Consider the following 20349-nt stretch of genomic DNA (forward strand, 5'->3'; position numbering starts at 1 on the left):
CCTAATTGTGCGTATTATCTTATCGAGCTTGTACTGTAGTTCAATAAAAAAAAATTGATATTCAAATTTTGTGCTAGAGTTAGACAAACAGGAAATCTAGCAACAAATTGAATATATTTGACCACATACATTGTTATTCAATATGTATCTAGAACCTTTCCAAAAAAAAAAAAACAGAACTCATGCGCTAAAGCGTTTGCCCTTCCCTGATAATTTCTAGAGCTGGAGCTGGAGCTTGTAAATCTTTGTGAAAGTGTCAAACAAACAAAACACACCATAAATAATATGATTAACATATGAGCAGCTAAAGCGTTTTAAACTGTAAAAAATATTCCAGTCACACTTGCATATTAAAATGTTTATAGTATTGCTAAGCTTTGTTCTGACCTCTTGTTAAACTTTAGAATTCGAATTGTTGCAACTATTTAAATAAATTTGACGTCATGGAATAAAAATCAATGTATCAAAAGTTCCAAATGGCCATAATCTTATCGCTTGTCTATATATTATATACGTGTGTTTTTTTTTTTATAGATTTTCATTGATTAGTCAGTTTATAAATATGCAAAGTTTCGTAGTTAATAGCCTATGATCGTTTCTATATAGTGCAGCGGTTGTAAATTGTGCAAACAAATTGAAAATCAAACAGAAGACCTACAGGCGAAATGTTTATATTTTTTTAAAGCAGACAAAGCAATACAGGAAGTACATTAAATAGCGTTTATAAATAGCCAATAGGTGTTTATATTCATGTGCGCTGGAGTGTGATTGCTAAGGCTACTGTAGTACTCACCTTCTCGGCAAATTCCTCGCGTGGACGCCTTGAAATTGTGGACGTGTTCATAAGTTCCTTTGTGGGCGAAGGTGTCATGTTTATAATAATTTTGTGTTTTTTTTGCTATTTATTTATTACTCGTTGTAGATATTGCTTTTGTTTGCACTAATTTCACGTATTGATTGCGTGCTGGAAAAAAAATTTATTAACAATTTCACTTAAACATATTTTTTTTTATCAGCTTGTCACGGTATAAACTTTTTTGTTATAAACAAATTATTGCGTAAACGTTTAAAAATGTCAGCAACGAGCAATTTATTAATTGTTGCTACGCTTCTATCTGCATGTGTCTGTGTGTGAGTGTGTGTGTTTACCGTTAGTAATGCTTTCATAACTATTTTTAGCGTTAAACTCAAGCCGGCCGGCATGCCAATTAATTTGGCCAACAATTATTTTTTATTCTTATTTAATTTTGATGATAGCTCTTTTACTTTTAAGCGCCCTGACCTTCAGTCTTCTTCGCTGGCAAGACTAATTGAAATTCAATTAATGTAGTTGCATTTATTTTTCGTTTTGTTTTGGCTTTGTTTCGTTTTTTATGCTTTTTATTTTGTAATTATGACGCCGCAGTTCGTACGTAAAAGGGCCGGCGACGTCATCAGCAGCAGCAGCAGCAGAGCAGCAGCAGCGGCCAAGCGCAACAGTTTGCTGAAGGAGATACACACACACAGTCAAACAGAAGCAGTCACAGACAATTACACACACACACATACACACGCACACCGGTTTAACTCGTTATCGACGGCATGCAAAGAACCTAAAAACTCTAGGCCACAAACGAGTTCTGGAGCGGCACAGGGCGCAACACTAACACTAACGCACACACACGCTACGGCACTCAGCCACACTCAAGTGCTTTTATTTTTGTTATGTTTTTATAGTTACGCTGCTTTTATTTATATTTAATTTTTGTTTGGCTTATTTATTATTTTTTTGCAGCTTAGAAACCCTTTAGGAGAGCGCTGTCTCCTAAGTGCCCTGCAGCGCTCCAAGTGGCGGCTTCAAAACAAAGCGTAACATTTACTTTTAAATGAAAAACAAACGAAAGTAAATCAACAAAAATTTTAACGAATTCGAAGCACGCGACGACGCTCCCGCACTGTTGTGTACAGTTCGAATGGCGAGCAACAACTAACTAACTAAAAAAAAAACAGAGCCGGCCCCATGCGATGGGGATAGCGAGCCGGCAGTTTTAACTGACGCTTCGAATATAGAAACAAAAGAAAAACAAGAAATAAACGGCAATTGGAGTGAAAGAAACAACAAGAAAACAACGTACTTAACACAGCTGACAAAGCGACTTGATACATACTCTACAGTTACTAAGCAAGCAGTTAATACAGTTTAGTAAATGTTAGCAGCACTAGTTACTTCATTATATACTTACTACTACTTGCTAATGTAATACTTAAACCATTTTCATATTTTGTTAATGCATAATTAGTGTTTAACATTCTACTACACACTTGCATCAATATGCTCTAGCGTAGAGTATAACATGAGCGCATGCTCGAGAGCGCTAACATTGAAAGAGAGCGAGAGAGCGCGCGTAGCCGGTTAACAGAATATTTACACTGCAATGACAAATCTATGCAATTGGATCAAAATAAGTTGAAAACCAACGGCGATTTTATGAAATGCTATTTATTAAAAGTATATATTGACTATAATTTGATTAAATATTGTAAATGTTAATGGTCCGTTTATTTAGAACTTAAGTTGAATGTTGGCTACTGTTAACTAACGCTAGGCGTAAGTGATTTCGTTAGAATTGGCACTAATAAACATAATAAGTTGGAGAGACTAAAATACATACATACATTTATGTGTTAACTAATCAACAGTTTGCTCCACTGTGCGTATTTGTGTCTGCAGCTGCTGTATATGCTGCTCAAACTTCTCAATGTCCGCTGTGATCTGTTGCAAGCTGGTCAAGATATTCTTGAGTTTTTCAGCATCAATTTGCACCTCCAGCTCACGTATTTCCTTGCTAACCTGACCCGTATTGGTGACGCACTCGACCAGCTCGCTGCAATGCGCATGCAGCTGGGCCAAGAGCTTGTATGCCTTCTTGGCATGCAGATCATGCTTGGCGCTCTGAAACAACAGATCATCTGTATAGTTAAACTGACGCTCCAGCTGAGCAGCGACTACGTTGAGTTGCTTCTGCAGTTGACGCGTGTCGTCCAGCACTTTGAAGATATCCGCGCGCTGCTTGCGTATGTTGCCAATGAACTCATGTATGCGACGCGTGTATTCCTTGCGTGGCAGCAGCTCCGTTTGGGCAGCGCTGCGCAGCGTTAATTCGTTGTGTAGTTGTGACTTGGCTAGCAGTTCCTGCTCCAAGGCTTCAATGCTCTGACGCACGCTTTGCACTTGTTGCGTCTGCTGTGCTGACCTCAGACTCTCAAGCGTGCTAAGCAGGGGCTGGCGATAATCCTGCCATTGCTTGGTTAGTGTTTCACGCTTGGCTTCGGTCGCCCTCAGCAGCGTCTCCAGCTTGGCTATATTTTCCTCTGGCTCTGCCAGCACCAGGCAGCTGCGCTCGTGTATCTTCATTGTAGACTGCAAGCGCTCCAGTTCCGCTGAAGCTTCGCTCTCTCTGCTTTTCAAGGCACTTATGCTGGCATTCAGTGTTTTTCTCTGCTGCAGTAATGTTTCTGCCTGCTGTCTAAGCTGCTGCACCTGCTCGCTGAGCTGCTGTGCCGGCGTCAAGGTCTGCTGTTTGTCGGACGATTGCGTTACAGCTGGCAAAGGACTCAGCGGTTCCTCCTCTGAGGGTGCACTCATGCTTAGCAATGTCTTGGGCAGCTTATCACCCCAACGTTCCATATCATTCTTGTGCAGCACAGATGCTATCAGATCATATGAGCTCGCCTCCACCTGTTCAAATAAATTGGGCGCCAGCTGGTCATAGTATTGCTGCACCTCCTTGCTGCGTTGCATAAAGTCTGCACCTGGCACATTTAGATTTAGGTGTGGTCTAAATTCAATGCACTGACTGCTGTCCCCTTGCTTTTGACGATTGGCCACAGCGCGACAAAACTGCGGCACCCAGGGCGCCTTTAGCTGCTCCGCCAGCTTCTTGCGCACCTCACGTTGCAACAGTTCTCTGGCATTAAGCGCATGATCCTTGTTCGCTAGACTGTCCAAGTGCTGACGCTCTCGTGGCAGTCTCTCTATGAGAAACATAAGCAGTCGACGCAGCTCCACTGCATTTGGATACAGAAAGGTCTGGTAGCCTATGTCGCCTCTGTAGCCGCACTGCTTGCAGCGCTCGGCCAACGTGGTGGCCACACTAAAGCGTTGTGCCACCGCTGCGGGCAGCTTACGCGGCAGCTGCTCTGTCGTGGGACTGCTAGACATTTCCAGCAGACAACTGGACACAGCTCGCACTACCATTTCCGGCGTAAAGTCCAGCAGCGGCTCAGTGAAACTCTCATCAATCTGCTGCAGCTGATGTAGTATAATTTTATCCACTTCCTCCATGGCTTACGTGTAACTTAATTGCATACGCCTTTATATGAGCGCTGCTGACATATAAATATAAGCAAAATTTAATATTTGGGCAATTGCAATAAGGCTTTCTTACTTTGTCTTTGTTTTTTCTTCTTCTTCGTGCTTCAGCTGCTGCGTTGAGTCTATAATTCCACATGCTAGTTTTATAGTTAAGCTTGTTATGTGCGGCGCATATTGTTTAACTTTTTTAATTATTAAAATAATTTAATTACAATTTTCGTGTGCTTCATCCAGTTTATGTTCATTGAGATTAGAAACCAGTGCTGGCATTTTAACCTATTTGTAGCTAAATCTAGCATTTTTGAGTCTGTAAATGCAACTGCTTATATCCAAAAATATAGCATATATAAATAAATTAATATTTAATTTTTATACTGGAAACCGTACGATAATTATTAGATAACACATATGATATATTTGATTTTTAGTTATAAGTTTGCTTATCTATATTTTTATTAAAACTAACATCTGTTATTCACTTCTGTTGTTCTTTTGCAATCGTTCGTGAGCTAGTTCCTGTTTATGTAAATATAACAATCTTTAACAGACATTCTACATGGCCCAACGAGTTGTAGCGCCATACAGCAGATTTTAAATAAAATTACACACTCGCCAAACCAAATAAAAACTATTTTTTTTTTAGTTGAATGTTTAGTTCAGTAATGAAAGTATATTTTAAACACTTCTACATTAAAGAAATATATATTTCTTTTGTGAGCAGTTTGTCAATGCTTGCGTCTGGCAGCTCAGCTGCCCAACTATATATTAATTTCAGGTGCTCCGCCTGAACTTTCTGAATAATTTTCAAATTAACTGGCTTGCCATGGAAATCATCCACTATTTTGCCCTTTTTATGATCCAAAACCATTTGACCACGTGTCTGTGCGCCGTTTAGTTCCACACTAGCATAGAATTCACTGATTTGAGAAATTACTTTGCTTGGAAATAGGTAAGCAGCAACCAAGAGCAGATCGCAAGTTAGCCAGTTGACAAAACCTCTTGGTATCAGAATTTTACGCTCAGCACGATTCATAAGCTTAACAAAATCCGTTTGTAGGGCACCCAAAACTTGCCAGCGCCAGTCCAGCGCTATGTTCGCTTGCTCAGATATGCAAGTTTCCCATGGTAATATAAAAGCTGGTGACTTAAGCCGCTCTAGTACAATGTACGCTGCCTCTGGATCCAAGCGAAAATTAAATTCAGCACTTTTAGTAACATTACCTTTGCCATAAATGTTGCCTCCCATTATATAAACTTTGCCAATTTTGCTCAAGAACGCATCTCCATAAAGATTAATGCACATGGCAAAGTTCGTAAGTGGACCAACCAGCAGGAAATCCACTTGACCAGGATGTTCGCAGACCAAACGATACATGGCCAATACAGCATGCTCTTGTGATATTAAAGCCTGCTCATCTACTACAGGATAATCGCCTACATCACCCAAGCCATCCTTGCCATGAAAATCAAAGTGTGGTTTCCAGCTAGTGGGCACTATGGGCTCCTTGGAACCTTTATAGACGGGAACCTGCCAAGATAGTTAAATTATTCATAAAATATTAGATAGTAAGAAATACTGGAACTTACATCTAAACGCTTGAGCGTAGTCAGCAGTCGCAAGGCGTTTCTTGCTGTATCATTGACTTCAGCATTGCCTCTGACACAAGTAATGGCCTTTACTTTGAATTTTTCCTCAGCCAAAGGACTGCTCAGGACTTGAGAATATTCCTCAGCTCGCAGCAGCAGCTTAAGTGCCCAGGCATCATCTATGCCAATGTCGCAGTCATAGACAACATAACGCTCGCTCTTTTCCATGCTGCTCTAGCTTTTGATAAAGTGCAACTAGTACATGATTTAGTAGTAGACGCAGCTATTTAAACCAATTTTCTATTTCTAAAACCACAATTACAAAACCACAAAACAATTTAAAAAGCATAAGTCTTTTGATTAGCGTTTAGTTCTTATCATAACTGTCGCCACATTACCTCAGACTTTTTTGAAGCGCCTCTGTAGCCTCTATATTTATATTTAAACTAACAGCTGTTATTCACTTATTTTGTTCATGTGCAGTCGCACGTGAGCTAGTTCCAGTGCATGTAAATACAACAATCTTTAACAGAGATTCTACATGGCCCAACGAGTTGTGGCGCCATCCAACAAATTTTAAATAAAATTACAAACTCACCAAACAAAAGAAAACCTGATTTTTTTTTTAATTGATTTCAGTTAAATGTTTAGTTTAGTAATGAAAGTATATTTTAAACACTTTTACATTAAAGAAATATATATTTCTTTTGAGAGCAGTTTCTCAATGCCCACGTCTGGCAACTCAGCTGCCCAACTAATTATTAATTTCAAGTGCTCCGTTTGAGCTTTCTGAATAATTTTCAAATTAACTGGCTTGCCATGGAAATCGTCCACTAATTTTCCCTTTTTATGATCCAAAACCATTTGACCACGTGTCTGTGCGCCGTTTAGTTCCACACTAGCATAGAATTCACTGATTTGAGAAATTACTTTGCTTGGAAATAGGTAAGCAGTAACCAAGAGCAGATCGCACGGTAGCCAGTTGACACAACCTCTTGGTATAATTTTACGCTCAGCACGATTCATAAGCTTAACAAAATCCGTTTGTAAGGCACCCAAAACTTGCCAGCGCCAGTCCAGCGCTATGTTCGCTTGCTCAGATATGCAAATTTCCCAGGGTAATATAAAAGCTGGTGACTTAAGCCGCTCAAGAACAATGTACGCTGCCTCTGGATCCATACGAAAATTAAATTCAGCGCTTTTAGTAACATTACCTTTGCCATAAATGTTGCCACCCATTATATAAACTTTGCCAATTTTGCTTAAGAACGTATCGCCATAAAGATTAATGCACATGGCAAAGTTCGTAAGTGGACCAACCAGCAGGAAATCTACTTGACCAGGATGTTCGCAGACCAAACGATACATGGCCAATACAGCATGCTCTTGTGATATTAAAGCCTGCTCATCTACTACAGGATAATCGCCTACATCACCCAAGCCATCCTTCCCATGAAAAGCAAAGTGTGGTTTCCAGCTAGTGGGCACTATGGGCTCCTTGGAACCTTTATAGACGGGAACCTGCCAAGATAGTTAAATTATTCATAAAATATTAGATAGTAAGAAATACTGGAACTTACATCTAAACGCTTGAGCGTAGTCAGCAGTCGCAAGGCGTTCCTTGCTGTATCATCGACTTCAGCATTGCCTCTGACACAAGTAATGGCCCTTACTTTGAATTTTTGCGCAGCCAAAGGACTGCTCAGGACTTGGGAATATTCCTCAGCGCGCAGCAGCAGTTTAAGTGCCCAGGCATCGTCTATGCCAATGTCGCAGTCATAGACAACATAACGCTCGCTCTTTTCCATGCTGCTCTAGCTTTTGATAAAGTGCAACTAGTACATGATTTAGTAGTAGACGCAGCTATTTAAAGCAATTTTCTAATTCCAAAACCACAATTATAAACCCACAAAACAATGTAAAAATTACAGTCTTTTGATTAGCGTTCAGTTCTTATCTATGTCAGTCACAACTGTCGCCACCCCAGACTTTGGTGAGTAAAATATAAAGACATCAAATTATATCTGGCCAAGAGGCATTTACAAGTTATTTACAATTTGCGAGCACACGGAGAATATTCAAATATAATTATACACTGGCTAAGACTTGAAGACTAGAGTTTAGCTGACTTTGGGAGGTGCGAATTTTTAGTCTTGGTCGCCATTATTTGACTTTTTGATAATGATATTCAAAGCCAAGTTGCCGTCCTCGGAGAACAGCTCCACCGTCGACTTGTTGAGCACCAGGAAGTCAGCGTTCGTGTAGGTAACAAAGCTCTCACGTATGGAGCGTGGCTTGGACTTCCACTTGAGCGTTCGATTGTTGGCCTCCAGCGAGATGAGATAATCAAAGTCAGCGGCATCGCGCATGGTGCCGATCATGCGACAGGCGGCAAAATACTGCTGGCAGCCCTCACCCAGCTGCACCTTCTCTAGCGACAGCAGAAAATGCCGTCCATGGCATGATTGTATCATGGTCCAATCCAGCGCGCCCACTTGATTTACATTGGTGGCCAAGAAAATGATGTCCGTGCCCTCCATTGTGATGACATTCTGATGCGTGCTAACGAAATGCTTGTAAACATCCTTGAGAGCGCCCTGCCAAACACATTTGTCGTCCGGATACGGACAGAAATACGGACGAAACTCGCAGTCCTCCTCGTGCGCCTTCTTGTCCGCATAGGACAGACGATTGCGGCAGCCATAGCAAGCGTGCTTGCATGGAAAGATCAGCTTGGAGCCGACCTTCTCCATGGCCAGGTTGCGTATATTGCTCATGGGCACACGGCAAACGGGACAAACGCTCAGCTTGTTGCGGCACTGCGAGCAAATGAGATGACCACGCGAGCACTGCATAATCGGTGGCATCATGTAGCCAAAGCAAACGGGACACTCCAGCAGCGCAATCAGAAAGTCTCTGGTTGCCAGATCCGGGGGCTTGGCGGAATCGGTGGCATCACCATTGGTGTTGTTGCTGCAGCTGCCAGCACCACCACCACCACCAACGTTGCTGCTCTCAATATCCCCCGCTAATACGATGCTCTGATCCATGGGCAGCGTCAGCGCCTGTGGACGACGTGACTGCATAATGCGAGATCGAGAATTTCTATTGTTTTCCCTAAAAATGTATTAAGTACGAACTATTCAGACTAAAATAATTTAGCGCGGCGCGTCTAGAGCGAACGATTTTTATATAACGAAATTATATGTCAAGAGAGTTAATTGTGCAAGTTTAGGGGAAGAGGCTTTTATATAAAAAAAAGGAAGATAAATAAAATCGAAAGATTTAGAGTTAATTTTTCGTACGCCTGGCAATTTAGGTCTGTTATAAAAATAGTATCAAGTCTCAGGAAAACTTAAAATTTGCTGATCTGTTTGGTATTTTCGATATTAAATGCTATTGAAATAGCTCAGCCTGCTTGAACAAAACTAGATTAATGCTAAACTAATTATGCTTAATTAAGGTTGCTAACATAAGTTGAAAACAGCTGCGACAGTTGAAATGACGATTAACTTAAGCTAATTGGCATAAATCTGAGCGATCCTAGATGACAAAGAGATTCGAACATACAATAAATCAAAATGAAATGCTGCGCATGTTTTTAAAATTATATTGTAAATTATATATTTAAGGTATGCATATTTTATTTTCACAAAATTTCGCTAAACTTAGCAAGTTTAATTTTATTTGATTAAACACCGTTTTTATTTTACTAATCACGTTTATTTTTCTGCTGCTGTAGTATTTATAGTGTGTGTAAGTGTATCTGTATGTGTGTGTATTAAACTAAATATGTTTTTAAAAATAAAATTGCTGCAGCAAGAATTTGCATTGCTGCGTTTTTTCTTCACTTGTGTTTTTTGTTTAAGAAAATATTTTACATAATGTAAGTGTCTTTTGAAAATGTATACAAAAATTTGTTTATAGAAAACCAAAAACACATTTAGTTACAATCATTAAGTTGCTTGTGGTGAAAAGTGATGTTTACTTTTGAGAAAGCATTTACATTTAAAGAGTTCTTGTATTTAGTTATTAGTATAAAATAATTTACATTAACTAAACTAGGCGGCTCTCAGTTAGTTTGATGTGTATATGATGTAAATTGTTGATGTATGTATTATGTTTAGTTTGTATATTTGTGTGTTGTTTTGTTTGCGGCTTACAAACTAAATTAAACTAAAAGAACCCACTTAAAAAAAACCTAGCTTGTTTAAATGTGTTTACGATCGAACTTCCTTCCTTCTCCGCTTCCACTTCCACTTCCACTATATTATTCGAATAATAGAAATAACCTAAAGCTACAAATTAGCGCCAGCGAGGGCAAGAGAACTATCAGACTGACTTGACTGACAGACAGACATATAAACATACTTCAATGTAGAGTAGCTATATAATATACTAATGTATATATACTATATGTGTATGTGTGTGTGTGTGTGTGTTTGTTTGTATGTGTATTTGTATGTGTAACTGCCGTTTGAAGAAATCCGTTTTAGAAACGTCTTCGCCTCCTTTAGCGCGCCTGTCTGCCCTTAGACCAGAGATATGGTTACATTGATGCCCAGATTTCCATTGTCGGCAAAGAGCTGCGCAATCGATGTATCAAACACCAGGCAATCCGAATTATGTATGGCCGAGGCAACGCCCTCGTGTATGGAACGCGGCATTGCCTCCCAGGTGAGGCGACGTCGATTGCCATTCAGCTCCAGGCGATAGACAAAGTTCTCTGCCTCCTTGCGTGATCCAATTAGCTGCACAATGGCGAAGAACTGCTGATGTCCATCGTATTTCTCCTGCTTCTCCAGCACCAGCATGAAATGATGCCCGAAGCAGGACTGCATCATCACCCAGTCAACGGCGCCGGGCAGATTAATATCGGTGGCCAGGAATACGATATCTTCGCCCTGTAGCGTGGTGATGCTCTTGTGTGACATCATCAGATGCTGCATGACTAGATCGAGTGGGCCCTGCCATTTGCACGAGGCGCCCGGACAGGGGCAGAGATACGGCCGGCATTCGCAGGTTTCCTCGTGTTCGGTCTTCTCGGTGTAGACCAGCGAGGCGGTGCAGCCGTAGCCCGAATGTTTGCATGGAAATTTGACGTTGGAAGCAACCTTTTCCATGGCCAGATTGCGTATATTGGCCAGGGGGCCACGACAGGTGGGACAGCATGTTAGCTTGGAGCGGCACGATACGCAGACCAGATGACCGCTGGAGCATTGGAGTATGGGCGGCAGCACATAGTCAAAGCAAACGGGACATTCGAAGAGCGATGTCAAATCGGCGGACATGCCAGCATCACCGCCACCGGCGGACGACAGTGAGGAGCTGGATGAGGACGATGTGTTTGCCGATGATGTTGTGTTGCCCGCACTGGAGCCCGTTGAGCTGCTCGTGTTGGTGGCCACCACTGCCGTGGCTGCTGCTACTGCTGCTGCTGCTGTCGGTTCACGGCGCTTTGGATTAATTTTATTGGACATTGGAGATCTCTTATGGGCTAGCTAACAATGTGTGTTGCCAACACAATCGATGTGTGTCCTGTATAACAGAGAGAGAGAGAGAGAGAGAGAGAGAGGAAGAGAGTTGGATGGGAAGGCTGCCGCTGCCGCTTCCGCTGCTGCTGGCGCTGCAGCAAATGTTGCGTTGACTTTAGCTGCTCAACAAGCCACTCGTTGTTGTTGTTCTTGTTGTTGCTCCTTTGTATGTATCACTGCAAAAAGAAACAAAAGGTAAACACATAAGCATGTCTCATATTTATTAGAATCGTATAAGTCACAATTGATAAACGCTCCTATACACATACATACAAACATAAAATACATTTGCTTATCTTGCAAATAATCGTATTCTACAGTAAAATATGCCAGCAAGCGAACAAAGTCTATTTGCATTTTAGTTGCAATTCACTATTAAATTTAATTGTTATGCATTTTTAACTATAGGTTACTTAGCTATAATTAAATAGTTTATCTGTCGCGTGTCTTTACTGTAGCCAACTATCTTTGTTTGTTGATATTGATTGCTAGTCCTTCAAAGTGTTTAAACATTTGATATGGCGCTACAAAAGTTATACAAACTCTAAAGCATTTCATACTATACATAGTTATAAAAAGGCAATATCACTCTTTATATTTTCACATATTTTGTGCAGTTAGCAACAACAATAATTAACACACACATGTATAGATCGATTTCGACTGCGTCATTTTCATAGACCCAAACTTCTTTTTTAGGGACTGCTGACATAGAATAGGAGACAAGGTTTGGTTTTTGGTTTTGGTTTTGGTGGGCGCGTCACACGTGTAAATATGCGCGTATGTCAGTCTTATCAGTGCCAGAGCCTGACAAATGCGACTATTAGAACAGCACGCACAGTGTGACAAAGCATATCAAAAATGTTACAACATCTTTTGCATAATTAATAGCCCAGACTTTATAGCAATCTTTAGCTGCAGCTCTTTTTGAACAATTGTAAATTATACAATGCCATTTATAGTTAATCATCACCACTGTGCATGGCTATAGCATTTATGGAAGTACAACATATGTATGCTTATGTATGCGTCTGTGTCTGTGTGTGTGTGTTGAAGTATAAACAAAACGCGACGCGAGCTGCGTCAACAATATGAGCCATGCTTGTGGCAGGCCAGGCAAAGCGCAATTGCTATTATGTTAGGGGGGTGGCTGTGGGGTCGGGGGTAGGTGGCAGCGGCATACACATAATTAACAGTTGGCTTCGGGTCTGGGCAGAGGTCTGCGGGCTGCGTACCGTAAGAAATTTCCATGTGTTAGCGTCGTCGTCGGCGTAATTATTGCTGCTGCATAGGCCATGAATGTAATTAAGTTTTATTATTTTGATTATTATAATTTATTTTCTTTCTTTTTTTTCTTCAATGAGCTTGCAAAAAAACGGTCAAACTGCATATACATACATACGCATATATGTTCGTTCATATGTATGTAAAAATAAACAGCTACAAAATACATAAACATAAACGTAAACTTACAAAGCTCTGGCATCTGCCTCTTTTTTATCAGTCAGCAGCATATGTATTCATACATATGCATGTGTGCCTGTGTGTGTGTGTGTCAATGTATTTAGATGCGTGTGTACATAAATATATGAATTTTTTGTTGTTTTAAATTTTTTATATATAAATCAATGCAATTGCAATTGCATCTGGCAAATGGCAGGTGGCAGCACTTTAGTTTTCACGCACGCATACAAAGAGAAAATTTTTGTTGATGAAAATTGCTTTTAAATGCACACACACATGCATACATACAAACAATTGTACACAGACGCATTCAGTTTAAATTCGCATACAATTTGAGTTTAGTTGAAACTTGAATTTCAGGCGTGCGCTAATTTCATTTTACTTTTTATCTAATTTTCTTTTATATACACTCACTCACACACGCACGCAAGCAACCACACACACGCTCATTGAATAATATGGCTGGGGCTCCTACATATATTTTGCTGCGCTTCGCATTTGTTGTTGTTGTTGTTACTGCTACTGCTGCTGGTGCTGCTGCTGTTTTTTTTTATTAGCGTGAATATCATCTGTTTGCTGCGCCTTCGTCGTCCATTTGGTTACATTAACATTTATACACATACACGGGGATGCTAAGCAGACACCCACAAGCCGTGGCTTGGAAAAAATTGTATTTACTTTTATTTCGCTGTCTGCAGCGGGTATTTTTTTATTGCACTAACACTTGCACAAATTCAGTCTTTTTTTAAATGTATAACGATTGCTTGGATGAGCACAATAATTTAGCTATTGGACGTCACACACTTGTATTTCTCGCTTTAATATTAAAAAAAACACCCGCACACAAATTCAACGTAGCTTCCCCTGCAACAACAAGCTTAACATTACTGTTAACACTGACTAGTTCGCTTTAGAGATGACAGTTTGCAAAAAACTGGCAATGCTAACATCTGTATAAAATCATTTCGAAAGTCATGACCACAGTAAATAACAACAATATCGCTATAGGAAAACATCTCATCATTAGCTCATAACTGAACGAAAAAACCGAGTTGCTCGCTCAACTGTACTAGTCAATATGTTCCTTTGAGCCAGCTCTGTAAAAACTTTTACTCTGTTGTGAAATTAGTACTGGCATTTAAACCAATTAAATGCAAATGCAAATCTTTATACAATCAAAATAAGCAGAAGTCCAGCTGCTTAGGTGACTTACGGCAAATTTGATTATGCGGGAAGCTGGAATTTTTTTAAAGATAGTACCGATACTTGCAGAAAAATATCGATAATTTGATATATTCGTCACAGCCGTAATTTTTGTACAGTTTTGACAACCCTACAAGAAGCAGAGAATGACGCTAAGCAAAAGCAAAGTCAAATTCAAAATTTTAAACAACGTACGTAGGCTGTACTAATTTTTTTATGAAAGGAGCAAAAACAATAAGCAATAAGCAAAAAGTGTAACAAAAATAGTTCAAAGTATGGCTCAGTCAACAAATATAAAAGTTGTGGTGCGCGTGCGCCCCTACAATAGGCGGGAAACAGAACAAAATCAAAGATGCATTATAAAAGTAATGGACAGATCCTCCCTGCTGTTTGATCCAGACGAAGAGGACGATGAATTCTTTTACCAGGGCTCTAAACAGCAATACAGGGATATTTCAAAGCGTACCAACAAGAAACTTTCAATGGAATTTGATCGTGTTTATGACATTGATCGCACCAATGAGGATATGTTTAATGAATGTACAGCGCCGCTGGTCGACGCTGTGTTAGATGGGTAAGTGTGTGTGTGTGTGTATTGCACTTGTATGTCATATTGTAAACATGCTTGTGTAAACAGGTACAATTGCTCGGTGTTTGTTTACGGCGCAACAGGAGCAGGCAAAACTTTTACGATGCTGGGCAACGAAGGTTGTCCTGGACTCACATTTCTGACTATGCGTTACCTGTTTCAAAAAGTTCAGGAGCAACAGGAGACACGCAAATTTGATGTGGGTGTCAGCTATTTGGAAGTATATAATGAGCAGGTGCGCAATCTATTAACCAAAAGCAATCCACTGAAGTTACGCGAGGATTCAAATGGTGTGGTGGTCAGTGGCTTGGTACTCACACCCATACACAGCGCCGAGGAGCTGCTACGGATGCTGACAATTGGCAATGCAAATCGCACACAGCATCCCACAGATGCCAATGCGGAGAGTTCGCGTTCCCATGCGATCTTTCAAGTGCACATTAGGATGACAGATCGCAAAACGGGCGCCAAGCGTAGTGTGAAGCTGTCTATGATTGACTTGGCAGGCAGTGAGCGTGCCGCGAGCACCAAAGGTCTCGGCATGCGCTTCAAAGAGGGCGCCAGCATTAACAAGAGTCTTCTGGCCTTGGGCAATTGCATTAATAAGCTAGCCGATGGGCTTAAACATATACCATATCGTGATTCAAATTTGACACGCATCCTTAAGGACTCGCTAGGCGGTAATTGTCGCACGCTTATGGTGGCCAATGTATCTATGAGCTCGCTCACCTATGAGGATACCTACAATACCCTCAAGTACGCCAGTCGTGCCAAGAAGATTCGCACGGTGCTGCGTCAGAACATGCCCAAATCCAACATGCCCAAGGAGTTCTATGTGAAGAGGGTCACCGAGCTTATGTGCGAACATGAGCGCTTAGTCGAGCTTAACAAGCTGCTGGAGGCAAAGCTTACGCAGCTGGAACACGCCGGCACAGGTTGCGGCTACGATCAGAAGGAGCTCAAGCCTTGGTACAGCAAAATTGATGCTGTATATGCTGCGGTTATCAAGTTGCAACATTGTGTCATTGGCCTTAAAAGCAAAATACTGAGCTTGAGCTGTAGGCAAACGCTCAAAAAGGACTTTGAACAACTGCGCAAAGTGCTGTCGCTGGGACAACGAATGTTGCAAGAGGTGCGTATGAATTCTCAATTATTATTAACATTTATTCGTACAAATTTAACTTAAAAGCATGCAATATATCATCAGTCTTCATAGCGTTAGGCATCACCTAGCAGTTCCTTCTGCTTGCTGGCCAGCAATTTGTCCGCCTCCGCAATATACTTGTCCGCAATAGCCGTAACCTGTGACTGCGCCGCAAATGCATCATCCTTGCCAATGTCTGTCTGCTTCTTTAGCTTGCGCACCTGAGCATTCTGTATATCTCTTATTGCGTCGCGATACTTGATGAACAGTGCCTTGGCATTCTTCGAGAGATTCTCACGATGCTCCTTGGTCACCTTAGGTATGGGTATAAACAAAGTAGTGCCATCCTGTTGGGGATTTAAATTCATGCCACTTTTTTCAATGGCACGCAGCACATCCGGTATGGTCTGTGGAAAGGCAATCATATTGACTATAATGGTCTTCGGATTCTTGCGTGAAATCTGCGCCAGCTCCTGCAGCTCGTGCTCCGTACCGTCCACTTTTATGCGCAGCGTATCAATAGCGCCGCTGGTTGAGCGCAGCGATAAGTTCTTTATGAAATCATCTTTCATTTGAGCAACAGACTTTTGCATTTGCGTATTTAGATTATCCAGATTAATAATCTCACGCAGCTGCTGTTCATTTATGTCCACTTTCGCCGGTTTGCCCTTGCCGCCTTTTTCCTTCTTTTTGTCTTTGCCTTTTGCATAACCGCGCGCCTGTTGCTGCCATATCGATGCTGCAGGCGCTATCCTTGTGGTTGTCTGCAGTTGCAGTTGTAGTTTGGTTACCGCTGGACGCAGCTGGATTAGCCGCGTACTGAATGTAAATAATAGCGCTGCAGTTTTAGTTAGCATTTCATTGAAATTTATTTAATTCACTAGCTGAAATAAATATGGCGCTGCCAACTTGTTTTAAAGTCAGAAAGCTGACAGCGCTACCAACTTTTGGCTTTATTTTGACAAATGTTAACGGCCAAATATATTTGAAATGTGACAAAAGCTGACTGAGGGCGCTGCCAACTTGTATATTTTTATTGAGCCAACATTTACGTATATTCTTTGCAGGACTATAACATGTTCCACAGCTATGTCAATGCCTTAGGCAGCAAAAGCCAAGAATATACCGAAGAGCTGCCGCGCTGGCGCAGCAAGCTGGAAGCTGCCTGTGTGGAATTGAAGAAATTGAAGCACGAAGTGAAAAATTCCAAATATCGTGAAGTCTTGGCTTTGTACATGCGTAACAAGGATCTGGAGCTGCAGCTTTCCAGGCAGCACATAAATGTCAACCATGTGACGGGCATACAAAATGAAAGAACTGAAAATTCAGATCTGCTGCGTAAATGCTTTTCCATGGCTTGTGAGTTGCTGCATCAAATGTATGATCGCCTGGAGGATACACAAAAGCTAACGCCAGATATGCAGAATGTATATGAGCGACTTGAGCGCAAGATGCGTTTTACTGAAGCGGAGACAACAACAGCTATTGCGCAGGATGCTGAACTAGATGCGCTGTTGGCCGAGGACGACGAGCAAGAGATGGAAACAGAACCCAGAGCATTGACTAGCAGCGCTAAAAAGCGCGCACGCACTAAACGCTACACACAAACGCTAAGCAACAGCGACAGTGTGCTACATCTGGGCATCGAAGGCTGCGACGAGACAGACTCTGAGGAAGATATGGATACGGAAGCAGAGGGTAATGTGTTCAAGAAACCTTGCAATCTCAATGTCACACATGCTGTGCCCAATCTCAATGTAACGCAAGTTGTGCCCAATCTGAATGCAACACAAGTGATTGCACGGCAGAAAGTGCTGACAGCGACAATTACCAAGCCACGCACTGTTAATCCCCGCATGCTGTCCGATATGCTCTCCGAGCAGAATGTAAGCGGTTCTTCGGAAAAGATGAAGCAAGGTGAGTGAGCAATAAATAAAAACAAATACACTAAGGATATTTACTAAGCGATTGTTTATTTTATAGCGCTGCTCAAATCTAGCAAATTCACGACACAAGAACTCCAACGCACGTGTGCGGCAGCTATACAAAAGGAGAATCTCAAGTACACCGGCAATCATGTCAGAAAAAGTCCACGTGCGCTTATGGCCAAAAGTAATTTACTCAAGGCTTGAAAGTTGTAACTTAGTACTAATAATATTATATATTTTCAGCACTTGCTGGAGGCGCAGCGGCATTACGCAAGCCCATTTCCCGCCTCGCTGGAACACTTGGGTCTAGCAGCAAGGAGGCGCCAGTGGTTCGCATAAATAGAGCAGCCTCATTTCGCGTAAAGAAACAATAACACAATCTTGATTTTAATTTGCACAAGTTTGAAGTGTTTATTTTATAATTTAACTATTTTTGTGCGCTTTTGTCTAACCCTAGTTATAAACTCATAATATATATATATTTATTGTGTAAGCAGTGAAGCTAGAAATACATATCCGTTTCCTTGCCAGTCGACAAAGACTCTTGCCTATCGTTGCGATAAAAGTCGGCAGCAGACCAGGCGCCTGGACGTTGTGACGGCGCTAGACCCAAGAGTCCCAACAGCATATACAGCAAGGCGCCTAGATTGACACCCAAAAGCAGCAGACCTGGACTTAGCAAAGCACCAGGCGTGGATGCAGTCCAAGCTGTTGGCTGATGGCCATAACGACGCCAAGGCTGCAGTGCGTTCTGGCTAAGTTCTGTGGAGTCCTTGTCCTGTAATTGATCCTTGCGTTTGCTATCAGCAAGCAGCGTATAACGTGGCTGCAACGAATCTGGCGTGGACTCCAGCGCCATAGTACACAAGCAGAGCGTGCAGAGTAAGGGCAACAGCAGCATTTTTCCCAACTACTTGTCTTGCGTTCAACTAACTGCTGTTTTTATAAGCCAAACGTTTAGTGAGCGTAACCACAAGCTGTCCCAACTGTCTTAACAAAACCATTGGGCTGTCTATCATACGTATAAATTTTTACTATATTTGTTTAACGATTATACAAGAATTATTGTCGCTATTGCCGCCTCTGCTTCACTTGATGCGCTGTGCCTTTAGCAGCACCTTCGGCTGCTCAATCTCTGCCTTGCTTTGCACCAGTTTTAGTTCACGCTCGCAAGCAGTCGCCGCACCATTCTGCGTAGGCAACGCGTCCACTGTGCGCTTAATGACCGCCTGCAATGTGGCAACGGTTTTCTCAAATGCCTCGCACACATCTTGACCGTCATAACTGTGGGCAAGGAAAAGCGAGGCAAACAAATCACCTGTGCCTGTAAAGAACAGCCCCTTGTCTCCCTGCTTTGGTATATCAATAGCCAGCTGTGGTCCATTCAGCTGACTTAGAAATGCGCGCAGCATGCCAGGCTGTCCAAGATCGCTGCTGGAGATGACTACAGTTTTTATTTTACGCTCATGAAACCATTCCATGGCTTGCCAAATACCAGCCTCATCGTTAATCGGCTTTCCTGTGAGCATCTCCACCTCAAACTGATTGGGAGTTATGATATCTGCCAATGGAATGATCTCATCACGATACACAGGCAACAGCTCCTTGGGCACATACATGCTGCCGTTGTCGCCCATCACAGGATCACACACATAGATGAGTTTTGGATTGGCAGCGCGCATTTGCTTGAGTATGACACCCACCTGGCGCAAAAACAATGGATTGCCTATATAGCCCGTCAAGAGATGGGAATAATGCGATAATAGCTCATTGCCCTTTAAACCTTCAAAGATGTCGGCTGTAAAATAAAGCGGTGAGCTTAAATTTGTTTAATTAGTAAAGCAGCATACTAACCCAACTCTTTTTCAGTAGCAACTGGACCATTGAAGCATTTATAGCCTGTATGATTGGAAAACTGTACTGAATTTAGCGGGTCCACGTCGAAACCCAGCAGCTGCGACAATTAGTGTTTGATTTATTAACTTGTTTTGCGTATACTGTATAAAATACCCACCTGTAGCGGATAGGTAGCAACTTTGTTGCCCACATAGCCAAACACTACGCTGCTTTGTATTGAGAGCACACGCTTCTCTGTTGTTGATGTCATATTACAATATTTTTGCTCAGCTATTTCACTGCACAGCGTGTGACTCGAACCCGTTGACTGTGCGTACTTCAAGCGACTGCAGTCGAAATACAAATATAAACTTAACTATATAATCTCACACTCTAATGCGTCGACTACATACACATAGCGGTCATCTTATCAACATTTCAGTGATAAGCAATAGACGCGGGCAATAAAGATTGAGTTGTCTGCAAACAATGATATCAATCTGAGCAGCTTTCGCACTGTATTTTATTGCTTATGTTAATTTAAGGCAGTCTCTGGCCTTGATTTGTAATCACCATTTGAACTTAACACAACAACATACATATTACCTTATTTATTAACCCCCGCGCTGCCTCTTTTGGGTGACCAGCGTCGGCAAAAAATATTTGGCATCGATGCTAACAAAACAGCTGTTTTACAAACAAGTTGGCAG

General features: G+C 41.6%; 10 protein-coding genes across 13 annotated transcripts in view; 1 reads left to right on the top strand and 9 right to left on the bottom strand.

Annotated features, from left to right (window-relative positions):
- The window catches only part of LOC108599571 (four and a half LIM domains protein 2), a 51065-nt gene extending 50179 nt beyond the window's left edge, over positions 1-886 (bottom strand). The window contains exon 1 of the mRNA XM_017986491.1: positions 794-886. Within this exon, the coding sequence (XP_017841980.1) occupies positions 794-871 (78 nt within the window). The 5' untranslated portion in view covers positions 872-886. The remainder of the gene's footprint in view (positions 1-793) is intronic.
- Positions 887-2480: 1594 nt separating this feature from the next.
- On the bottom strand, positions 2481-4585 carry LOC108598659 (coiled-coil domain-containing protein 22 homolog). Of its 2 annotated transcripts, none has more exons than XM_017985370.2 (2): positions 4428-4585; positions 2481-4365 (listed from the first exon to the last, which is right to left on the bottom strand). In XM_017985370.2, exon 2 carries the CDS (start codon positions 4322-4324, stop codon positions 2669-2671), a length of 1656 nt encoding a protein of 551 aa, XP_017840859.1. In that variant the 5' UTR covers positions 4325-4365; positions 4428-4585; the 3' UTR covers positions 2481-2668. The 2 variants fall into 2 exon arrangements, with proteins under 2 accessions (XP_017840859.1, XP_017840860.1); XM_017985371.2 differs by having other exon boundaries at positions 2481-4368.
- Positions 4424-6169, bottom strand: LOC108597988 (pyrimidine-specific ribonucleoside hydrolase RihA-like). Its single transcript, XM_017984604.1, has 3 exons — positions 5942-6169; positions 5114-5882; positions 4424-4476 (listed from the first exon to the last, which is right to left on the bottom strand). The coding sequence occupies exons 1-3, from the start codon at positions 6167-6169 to the stop codon at positions 4424-4426; spliced, it is 1050 nt and encodes a 349-aa protein (XP_017840093.1).
- Positions 6170-6414: 245 nt separating this feature from the next.
- On the bottom strand, positions 6415-7749 carry LOC108597987 (pyrimidine-specific ribonucleoside hydrolase RihA-like). Its single transcript, XM_017984603.2, has 3 exons — positions 7522-7749; positions 6674-7462; positions 6415-6435 (listed from the first exon to the last, which is right to left on the bottom strand). The coding sequence occupies exons 1-3, from the start codon at positions 7747-7749 to the stop codon at positions 6415-6417; spliced, it is 1038 nt and encodes a 345-aa protein (XP_017840092.1).
- A 213-nt stretch (positions 7750-7962) lies between these two features.
- Positions 7963-9289, bottom strand: LOC108598913 (probable E3 ubiquitin-protein ligase sinah). The gene has a single exon (XM_017985676.1). It carries the CDS (start codon positions 9025-9027, stop codon positions 8089-8091), a length of 939 nt encoding a protein of 312 aa, XP_017841165.1. The 5' UTR covers positions 9028-9289; the 3' UTR covers positions 7963-8088.
- A 400-nt stretch (positions 9290-9689) lies between these two features.
- Positions 9690-13817, bottom strand: LOC108601070 (E3 ubiquitin-protein ligase sina). Of its 2 annotated transcripts, none has more exons than XM_017988965.2 (2): positions 13415-13817; positions 9690-11651 (listed from the first exon to the last, which is right to left on the bottom strand). In XM_017988965.2, the coding sequence occupies exon 2, from the start codon at positions 11419-11421 to the stop codon at positions 10474-10476; it is 948 nt and encodes a 315-aa protein (XP_017844454.1). In that variant the 5' UTR covers positions 11422-11651; positions 13415-13817; the 3' UTR covers positions 9690-10473. The 2 variants fall into 2 exon arrangements, with proteins under 2 accessions (XP_017844454.1, XP_017844453.1); XM_017988964.2 differs by having other exon boundaries at positions 12949-13817.
- Positions 13818-14324: 507 nt separating this feature from the next.
- On the top strand, positions 14325-18266 carry LOC108600070 (kinesin-like protein KIF18A). The gene is made up of 5 exons (XM_017987424.1): positions 14325-14716; positions 14780-15863; positions 16943-17792; positions 17859-17987; positions 18047-18266. Exons 1-5 carry the CDS (start codon positions 14418-14420, stop codon positions 18175-18177), a joined length of 2493 nt encoding a protein of 830 aa, XP_017842913.1. The 5' UTR covers positions 14325-14417; the 3' UTR covers positions 18178-18266.
- Positions 15875-16820, bottom strand: LOC108600074 (ribosome-recycling factor, mitochondrial). The gene has a single exon (XM_017987431.2). The coding sequence runs from the start codon at positions 16730-16732 to the stop codon at positions 15950-15952; it is 783 nt and encodes a 260-aa protein (XP_017842920.1). The 5' UTR covers positions 16733-16820; the 3' UTR covers positions 15875-15949.
- LOC108600075 lies at positions 18218-18822 on the bottom strand. The gene has a single exon (XM_017987432.2). The coding sequence runs from the start codon at positions 18702-18704 to the stop codon at positions 18306-18308; it is 399 nt and encodes a 132-aa protein (XP_017842921.1). The 5' UTR covers positions 18705-18822; the 3' UTR covers positions 18218-18305.
- LOC108600073 (pyridoxal kinase) lies at positions 18822-20180 on the bottom strand. 2 transcript variants are annotated; one of them, XM_017987430.2, is made up of 4 exons: positions 20053-20180; positions 19818-19986; positions 19658-19757; positions 18822-19601 (listed from the first exon to the last, which is right to left on the bottom strand). In XM_017987430.2, the coding sequence occupies exons 2-4, from the start codon at positions 19908-19910 to the stop codon at positions 18892-18894; spliced, it is 903 nt and encodes a 300-aa protein (XP_017842919.1). In that variant the 5' UTR covers positions 19911-19986; positions 20053-20180; the 3' UTR covers positions 18822-18891. The 2 variants fall into 2 exon arrangements, with proteins under 2 accessions (XP_017842919.1, XP_017842918.1); XM_017987429.2 differs by having other exon boundaries at positions 19818-20180.
- Positions 20181-20349: the final 169 nt, after the last annotated feature.

This window comes from Drosophila busckii, chromosome 3L (assembly GCF_011750605.1).
Source record: "Drosophila busckii strain San Diego stock center, stock number 13000-0081.31 chromosome 3L, ASM1175060v1, whole genome shotgun sequence".
NCBI lineage: Eukaryota > Metazoa > Arthropoda > Insecta > Diptera > Drosophilidae > Drosophila > Drosophila busckii.